The 9,323-nt window shown below is 50.5% G+C and overlaps 1 protein-coding gene across 1 annotated transcript in view; it reads left to right on the plus strand.

Annotated features, from left to right (window-relative positions):
* Rasl12 (RAS like family 12) overlaps positions 1 to 9,077 on the plus strand; it is a 12,844-nt gene extending 3,767 nt beyond the window's left edge. The window contains exons 2-5 of the mRNA XM_090358188.1: positions 398 to 454; positions 3,643 to 3,716; positions 4,480 to 4,670; positions 8,261 to 9,077. Of these exons, the coding sequence (XP_090214314.1) occupies positions 398 to 454; positions 3,643 to 3,716; positions 4,480 to 4,670; positions 8,261 to 8,636 (698 nt within the window). The 3' untranslated portion in view covers positions 8,637 to 9,077. The remainder of the gene's footprint in view (positions 1 to 397; positions 455 to 3,642; positions 3,717 to 4,479; positions 4,671 to 8,260) is intronic.
* The last annotated feature ends 246 nt before the right edge of the window (positions 9,078 to 9,323 follow it).

Here is a 9,323-nt window from a genome sequence, read left to right on the forward strand (position 1 = left end):
AAAGCCTAATCGTGGGGATCAGATTCAAGTGGTAGAACACCAGCCTTAAGCAAAAAAGGTATGGAAGCCGAGTGCCAGTGGCTTAGGCCTGTAATCCTAGCTACTCAGGAGGCTGAGATCTGAGGATCTTGGTTCAGAGCCAGCCCAGGCAAGAAAATCTGTGAGCCTCTTATCTCCAATTAACCACCAGAAAACCAGAAGTGATTCTGGGGATTAAAATGGTAGAGCACTAGCCTTGAGCTGAAGAGCTCAGGGATAGTGCCCAGGCCCAGAGTTCAAGCCCTAGTACACACACACACACTGGCATAAGCACGCATTCTTACATACATGGGTACAGGGAGGAGACAGCAGCTATGCGAAAGGAAATTGAGCCCACTTTTTTCTGCCTTTTTTGCAGCCCTCACTGTGAAGTTTCTGACCAAGAGGTTTATCAGCGAATATGATCCCAACTTGGGTAAGAAAAGCATTTGTCTCTGACCTCTGCTTCCCTTGGACCCTTGTGGGTCCCTCCCCTGGGGCTCCCCAGTGAGGGGGGACACATCTAGAGCAGATGGGAGAAGCCGCAGGATTATTTGGTTTTAGGAAGATTGGGTCAAGTGGCAGAAATACCCATGCCACAGCCCACCCCAGAGAGCTGGGGAGTTGGCTCAGCTCAGGGAACACAGACTGGACTTGGACTCATTTATCCTAAAATAGAAGGTATGAGTAGACTTCAAAAGAATGAAGATCAAAAAGCCCAATGAAGCGGGATATTCATAGGCAAAGAGATGTTTTTCAAGATGGTCACTGAGTGTTCTTTTTCAGAACACAGACCTTTGAGAAACTCTCCAGGAGGCCTGCCTTTGGAGCCAGAGTGAGTCCCATGAGAAGAACCCTGAGCTCTTTTGCTCAAGGCTAGCACTCTACCATTGGAGGTCTTGATTGAGTAATTTCCAAGTTCTATCTTGTGACTGGGACATGGACCATGTGGTCAGACTGTCTGGAATGGGGGTACAGCCACCCCACAGCAGTTAGTCACCTCTCACTGCAGCCCGTGGGTGCAGACAACGCCAGACATTCTCCACTGGGGCATTCTAGGGAGCAGCGCCATTGCTCAGGGGTCCTGTCCCTATCGCCAGGAAGAACAGAAGCCAGAAAGTTCTGGATGTTCAATGAGTGAGCCTCCAGCAGGCGTTGGCACAACAGCTCTTTAGCTTTTTCTAGCATCGCCCCCAAGAGACTGAGCACATCTGGGGACCCCTTGAGGTGGAATTCATCCCCAGTTCCAGCAGGTACACAGAGCTAAATGCTCTGTACCATCAGGCTGGATTGGGGGATTAGGATTCTCTCTCAAAATTTATCACCCTCACTTAATGGGTGGGTCAGTGGCTTGCTTAAGATCCGAGAGTCCCCTCAAGTGCCGAGGATGAGGATGAAGTCTTGCCTTCCGTGCCTCAGTTTCTCCATCTGATAGACTGAGCTGTCAAGGGCCGGGTTCTGTCATGGATTGTTGACTGTGGGAGCTGTTAGGGAGGCTTTATAGGAGGGCTTTGCTGGTGCTGAGTGCAGGGAGAAACCAGGGGCTTCAGGAATATCCTCCTGTCACAGAAAGGCTGTGGCTTACCATCATACTCAGCCCTTCTCCCTTCCATTCAAGGACTCGAGTTAGTGCTATATCTGTAGGATTTCCCCACTACAGTCTGATCAGAAACTCATTCCTTTTATTGCTCTAGCCCAGCACGTGTGGCTCACGAGGAATCCTAGTTAGGATTCAGCCTCTCAGGAGGCTGAGATTTGAGGACTGAGATTTAGAGCCAGTCAAGGAGACGATTTTTTTTTTTTTTTTTGCCAGTCCTGGGCTTGAGCTCAGGGCCTGAGCACTGTCCTTGGACTTTCTCAAGGTTAGAGCTCTACCACTTGAGCCTCAGCACCACTTCTGGCTTTTTTCTATGTATGTGGTACTGAGGAATCGAACCCGGGTCTTCATGCATGCTAGGCAAGCACTTTAACCACTAGGCCAAACTCCCGGCCTGATTTTTTTTTTTTTTAATCTGCAATGAACCACCAAAAAGCCAGAAGTGGAGGTATGGCTCAAGTGATAAGAGTACTATCCTTGAGTGCAACAGCTAAGGGGCAATGCCCAGGTGCTGAGTTCAAGCCTCAGTACCAACGGGCACCATATACACAACACTCTTCAGGAAGCTGAGGTCTGAGACTTGAGGTTCAGAGCCTTCCTGGGGCAGGAAAATCTACGAGACTCTCATCTCCACTGAACCACAGAAAACTGGAAAGTGGCTCTGTGAGTCAAGTGGTAGAGTGCTAGCCTTGAGCAAAAAAGCTCAGGGACAGTGCCCAGGCCCTGAGTTCAAGCCCCAAGACTGACCAAAAAGGCAGTTGGAAGTAAGGGGCAGGAGGAGGCTAACACCTTTCCCTGACCTGGTCAGGATCCTCAGCCTGTTTGGAAGCATACTCCAGACGACTTCGGTTAGAAAATAAAAAGACCAATGTGACAAAACGTAGGCATCCAGGGCCAGCTCTTTGGGGCCAAATATAGTTAAACATTTTGGACATAGTTTCCATTCAATTTTTTTTTGGTCTTTGCATAAGCGCAGGCTGGGGATGAGGTGCTGTGTGTGATTCATTCTGGACACCAGTGGACCTGGAGTGTGTCCAGGCCTTGCATGCTGGCCAGCGGCCCCGCAGCCGTGTGTGCCTCTACATTCATCCAGCGTGGGGTGCTGCTCTCATAGTGCTGCCAGGAGATAGAGAGGACCCCAGTTCTGCCTGGAGAAGTCTTATTGGGGGGAGGGCACACCCCAAACGGGTATGCAAGGGAAGGCAGTCTAGTGAATTCTTGGAAATGTGCAAATGTGGGGTGTCGGGGGAGATCCGGGGCTATGGAGGTGACATCTTCTTTGCATGTCTGACCACTAGGTACTTGCTGATTTCTCAGGTTTGAGATGAAAAGAATAGGGGGAGGGCTGGGAGTTTGGTCTCGTGGTAGAGTGCTTGCCTAGAATGCACTAAGACCAGGGTTCGATTCCTTGGTACCACATACATAGAAAAAGCTGGAAGTGGTGTTGAGGCTCAAGTGATAGAGCCCTAGCCTTGAGAAAGTCCAAGGACAGTGCTCAGGCCCTGAGCTCAAGCCCAGGACTGGCAAAAAAAAAAAAAAAAAAAAAAAAGAATAGGGGAAAAAAGAAAGAGACAGAAAAGAAAAGGGAAAAAATAACACCAGTGACCCATACCTAGAATCCTAGCTACTCAGGAGGCTGAGATCTGAGGATTGCAGTTGGAAGACAGCTGGAGCAGGAAAATCTATGAGACTTTTATCCCCAACTAACCACCAAAAAACCAGAAGTGGGGGTATATAACTCAAGTAGCAGAGTGCTAGCTTTTAGCACTAAAGCTCAAGGACAATGCCCAGGCCCTGAGTTTAAGCCCTAGCACTTGTTTGTGTACACACACACACACACACACACACACACACACACACACCAGGAAGTGGAGTTATGGCTGAAGTGGTAGAGGCCAGGTGTGAGTGAAGTAAGCCAAGTGAAAGCTCCAAGCTTCCACCACTTACCTACACACAGAGGGAAACGAGATAGGCTGGGTTTGTGGGTGGCCTGCCTGCCTCTGACCTGGTGACCATCTGTGTTACAGAGGACACTTACAGCTCTGAGGAGACTGTGGACCACCAGCTTGTCCACCTGAAGGTCATGGACACTGCAGACCTGGTAAATTACCTCCACTCCATTCCCCATGTGTTGCGGGGTGTGTGTGTGGGGGGGGAGGAAGGTGCTGAAAATCAGCACAGGGCATCGGCTGGGAATTTATATTCATTCCTCTGAGGCTCCAGGGTGCTGTGTGACTTTGAGGGAGGCCTTGACTTTTCTGGACCTGAGTCTTAACGTTTGCCAAAATTCAAAGCATGGCAAAGATCCTTCCCTGGGGTGCCCTGAGAAGGAGGCACCCTGCACTGGCTGAGATCTGAGGATCGTGGTTGGAAGCCAACCCCCAGATGGCAAAATCCATGAGACTCTTTTCTTCAATAAACCATCACAAAAGCCAGAAGTGGGCGCTGTGTGGTTCAAGTGGTAGAGCACAAAAGCTCAAGGACCCAGGGCCCAGGCCCTGGGTTCAAACCCCAGGACTAGCGCACGCGCGCGCACGCACACACACACACACACACACACACACACACACACACACACACACAGAGGCAACGTGAACTTGACCCTAGACCAATAGTGGTTAAGGGCAGCAGGTCCCCTGGAAGGTTATTCGAGAGTTCCTGGCTCTGGGCCCAGGGAGGCCAAGGTCTTCCCAGCTCCATCTGGATGGTGGGAGGCAGGTCATGAGACAATGTCTCCTTTCACACCAGGCCAAATCCACACTCAAGTGTCCTTTGAAAAGGCCTATGCTGGGGAACAATGTACAAAAGACTGCTATCCCAGGCTGATGGGCCTTTTACCCCATGTCCTCTGTCCCTCACTCCAGGACACCCCCAGGAACTGTGAACGCTACCTGAACTGGGCCCACGCCTTCCTGGTAGTGTACAGTGTGGACAGCCGCCAGAGCTTCGAGGGCGGCAGCCGCTACCTGGAGCTGCTGGCCCTGCATGCCAAGGAGACTCAGCGCAGCTACCCTGCTCTGTTGCTAGGCAACAAGCTGGATATGGCCCAGTACAGGTAAATGCCCAGGCCACCTTGGCTCTCCATCTCCAAGCTCACTCTTTACATTTACAGAAGCAGGATGCCGTCTCTAGGATTCATTAGCTGTCAAGAGCAGCCATTACTTGGAATTTAGGGAAAGGGATTGTGTAGTAAGGACATGGGGTGGTAAGGGGCGGGGGGGGGGTGGTTTGCTGGTCTTCTAGACAGCCAAGAACAAGTGGGAGAAGGGCTGGACCCCAAAAGTTAAAAGGAAAGCCAAACTGGGCACTGGGTAGCTCACACCTGTAATCCAAGCTACTCAGAAAGCTGAGAACTGCAAATGATGTTTCTTAGCCCAAACTGATAAATCTGTGACATTCGTATTTCCATTTAACCCACAAAAAGCCAGTCGTGGTGGTGTGGCTCAAGTGGTAGCATCAAGCAAAAAAAAAAGCCAAGCAATGGGTTGGGAGTCTGGCCTAGTGGTAGAGTACACGAAGACCCAGGTTCGATTCCTCAGTACCATATATATAGACAAAGCTGGAAATGGTGTTGTGGCTCAAGTGGTAGAGCTCTAGCCTTGAGAAAGCCCAAGGACAGTGCTCAGGCCCTGAGTTCAAGCCCCAGGACTGACAAAAGAAAAAAAGAAAGAAAAAAGCCAAGCAAGAGCCAGAGGCCCTGAGTTCAAGCCTCAACATGGACACACACACACACACACACACACACACACACACACACACACACACACACCCAAAGCCACTCCTATCCTCATGAGTCTCTGTAGTATTTCAGCCTCACCCTTTCTCGCCTAAGCCTCCATGACCTTCTGCGCCCCACTCCCAGCAGCTGGTTAGTCAGCTGGTTAGTCATTCAGTGCCCCATTCCAGTTGAAATGCTAGGCTGTGCTTGGCTTATTGGATCACATGTCTTCTGTGACCCAATCAGCTCTTACCTCCCTCCAGGCAGTCTGGCTCACTGCCACAGTTGGCTGCTATAAGGGCAGGCTCTCTTGGGAAGGCTTGGATTTGAACCAGAGGTCACAGACTGGGCCAGAGGCTAGATCGCTACAGAACACTGCCTCTCTACTTGGCCGACACAACCTGGAATTGGAATATTTTGAGGTGGGGCCCTGCTTTTTTCCAAATAACCACAACTCCACCCCTCTCTGTTTCTCATTATCTATGCTGCATGGCCAAATCACCTGGCTGGCCCGAGAGCCTTTCCTGGTGTTCCTGTCCATTCCTGATCAGTAACCCCTCAAGCTTCACTGATACAGCCCGTGTCCCATTTAGCCAATTTGCATATAACGTGTGGCACCTTCTACTCACTCCCCACCATTCCCCCTTGACTACTAGCTCCTGATTTCCCAGGCCCCAAAGATCCAGTGAACTGGTGTTAGGAAAGAGGATCCCTTTGTTTAGAACAAGTCCGATTGGTAGTGGGAGAAGGAGGAATTGTGGTTTCCTGAGGGAGTGTGTGTGTGTGTGTGTGTGTGTGTGTGTGTGTGTGTGTGGTGGGGTTGGGGGCACAGTAAAGAGGCTGACAGAAAAGGTTCGATCCTGAGACACTTCTTGAGGAACAAGGCAAGTTGTTCCATGAAAGTGAATGGAGATAGTGTTTAAGGAATTCCGAAGACAGGATTTGAGCAGAGCCCCAGTGGCTCGAACCTTTTACCCCAGCTACTCAGGCAGCTGAGATGTGAGGATCACAGTTCAAAATCAGTCTGGCAGACAAATCCAAGAGTCTCTTATCTTCAGTGAACTAACCAAAAGCTAGAAGTGGAGGCTGGCTCAAGTGGTCGAATGCCAGCCTGAATCAAAAAAAGATAAAGGAAACCATGATGTCAGATTCCAGGGCTGAGGCACACTGGTGTGTGTGTGTCTGTCTGTCTGTCTGTCTCTGTCTGTCTCTGTCTGTCTCTATCTCTGTCTCCATCTCTCTGTCTCTCATTGTAGTAGGCTTGAACCCAGAGTCTGGGTGCTGTCCCTGAGCCTTTTTTGGCTCAAGGGCAGAACTCTAGCACTTCAGACACATCTCTGCTTCTGGCTTTTTGGTGATTGAACGGTGATAAGAGTCTCACAGAGGTGGGAGTTTGACCTAGCAGTAGAGTGCTTGCCAAGCATTCATAAAAACCCAGGTTTAATTCCTGGGTACCAAATATATAGAAAAAGCCAGAAGTGGTGCTGTGGCTCAAGTGGTAGAGCTCTAGCCTTGAGAAAGTCCAAGGACAGTGCTTAGGCCCTGAGCTCAAGCCCAGGACTGGCAAAAAAAAAAAAAAAAAAAAAAAAAAAAAAAAAAAAAAAGTGGAACTGTGGCTCAAGTACAGCGCTGGCCTTGAGAAAAAAGTGTTCAAGGACAGTGCCCAGGCCCAGAGTTCAAGCCCCAGGAGTGAAAAAAAAAAAGATTCACAGACTCTTGCTTTGGTTGGCTTTGAACCAGGATCCAGAGGCCTCAGCCTCCTGAGTCACTAGGATTAGAGATATGAGCCACCTACATGCCACTGATATCTCCTTTTGTCTCAGGCGGTGTTGTCCCTTCAGCGATGGGAACTGGGGTAACCCCTCAGCACCTCAGTTAGTGATGGTCAGAATTCAGCCAGTGAAACCTTAGCCTCAAAACCTTGAGCATCCTGTCTCTTTCTTCTTCTGGACATCTGACCTACCCAACAGCCAGTGGTTCCTTTTTCTTACCCCCTTAGTTCTTGACTTGAAGGTCATAAGTTTCCAGAATCTTCCTAGCAGTGAGCACTTTATCTTATCATTCCAGGGGACAGTATCGAACCAGAATGGAATGGGCACATCTCCCTCTTTTTCCTTCTGTACACCATGAAAAGTCATTTTCCTCTGCTCTCTGCTGCCCTCTCCTGGACATGCAGCTAAAAACCCATACATTCTGAGAACTCTGCCAGCCAGACTACTTGAGTCATTTCAATGGCCTAGCCATCTTTAGTCCAAACAACTGCTTTTATTTAGCACTGGTGTCACAAGCCAGGGGAAGAGGGAGGCTGACTTCCTGACAGAAGGGAAGAGGAGAGAGCAGAGAGCAGGCTGGAAGGAGTCTTCTTCCTCTGGTCACAGGCAGGTCTGATTTGGGGAACTTCATACCAAATTCTCTCTTACCTTTTCCTTGCATCTTGAATTCTGACTTTAGTGACATCAGTCACTATTCATGTATTCATATGTGTGTTTGGGGGTGGAGGGACTGGTCCTGGGGCTTGAATGCGGGACCTGGAAACTGTCCTGCTCTCCCACTTGAGCCACAGCAACGCTTCTGGATTTTTGGGGGGAGGCTGGTATTTATTTGGAGAGAAAAGTCTCACAGACTCTTTGTTGGGCTGGCTTCTAACTACAATCCTCAAATCTCAGCTTTCTGCCTACCTGGTATTCCAGGTGCCAAGCCAGTCACCATTTTTAAATTGAGCCCCAACTCTCTGGGCTGGGCACAGAACATAAGTCATCGAATTTTAACACCCCTGAGCAACTTAGGTCAATACCCCATGGTACAGAGGAGAAACTTGAGGCTCAGCCCCCCCCAGGCAGAAAGTGGGGAGCTGGGTGTAGGACTGGTTCTTCTTGCCTAGGAGAGCTCCCCTGATGAATCACTGCCTCACCCTGCTTTCCGTCCAGGCAGGTCACCAAGGCTGAGGGTGCGGCGTTGGCTGGCAGGTTCGGGTGCCTGTTTTTTGAGGTCTCTGCCTGCCTGGACTTTGAACACGTGCAGCACGTCTTCCATGAGGCGGTGCGGGAAGCCCGGCGGGAACTGGAGAAGAGCCCCCTGGCACGGCCTCTTTTCGTCTCTGAGGACAGGGCCCTGACCCACCAGACCCCCTTCACTGCCCACCATGGGCTAGCCAGCTGTACCTTGAACACTCTCGCCACTGCCAACCTAAAGGAGATGCCCACCGTGGCCCAGGCCAAGCTGGTCACTGTGAAGTCATCCCGTGCCCAGAGCAAACGCAAGGCACCCACCCTGACTCTCCTCAAAGGCTTTAAGATCTTCTGAGGGTCTCCCACTCTCCCACCTGTCATTCTAGGAATCTGAGGCTTGGCCTCTGGGGCTGTGTAGTGCCTCTGATGGATCAACAGTCTCTGTCCTCTGCTGGACAGCTGACTCCAAGTCCAGCACCAATTATTCAATTCACTGTGCAAGCCACCAGGGATCCTAGTCCCAGCAGGCCTTGGTCTCCATGGCAACTGCTACATCCATGACCCTGGAGGAAAATAGCCACTGACACATAGACCAGAGATCAGGGTGTCAGCCTTATGTAGGAAGAATCTGCCATATTGTCCCCTGCCTACTCCATGTACAGTGATAGCCCCTGGTGGCATTCTTGAGGGACAGCTCCTTGTGAAGGCTGAGAGCAGTCTGTGGAGGATGGGTGGTCCTGGGGCCACCGCGCCACCTGGTGGAAGATACAGGCATGGCAGCTGCTCAGAGGCAGGAGCCTGGCCTTGACCTTAAAGAAGTCCCAGATAGCAAACTACAGTTTATCCAAGGAAAAATGTTGAATAATCCTAGAGGAAAAAAAAAATCTAGATGGGAGCTGGGCACGGTGGCTCACCCCTGTGATCCTAGCTACTCAGGAGGCTGAGCTCTGAGGATCCCGCCTCAAAGCCAGCCCCAGCACTAAAGTCAGTGAGACTCTTATCTCCAATTAACCACTAGAAAACAGGAAGTGGGGCTGTGGCT

Source organism: Megascapheus bottae, chromosome 25 (genome assembly GCF_031878675.1).
Source record: "Megascapheus bottae isolate mThoBot1 chromosome 25, mThoBot2.hap1, whole genome shotgun sequence".
In the NCBI taxonomy this organism is placed as follows: Eukaryota; Metazoa; Chordata; class Mammalia; order Rodentia; family Geomyidae; genus Megascapheus; species Megascapheus bottae.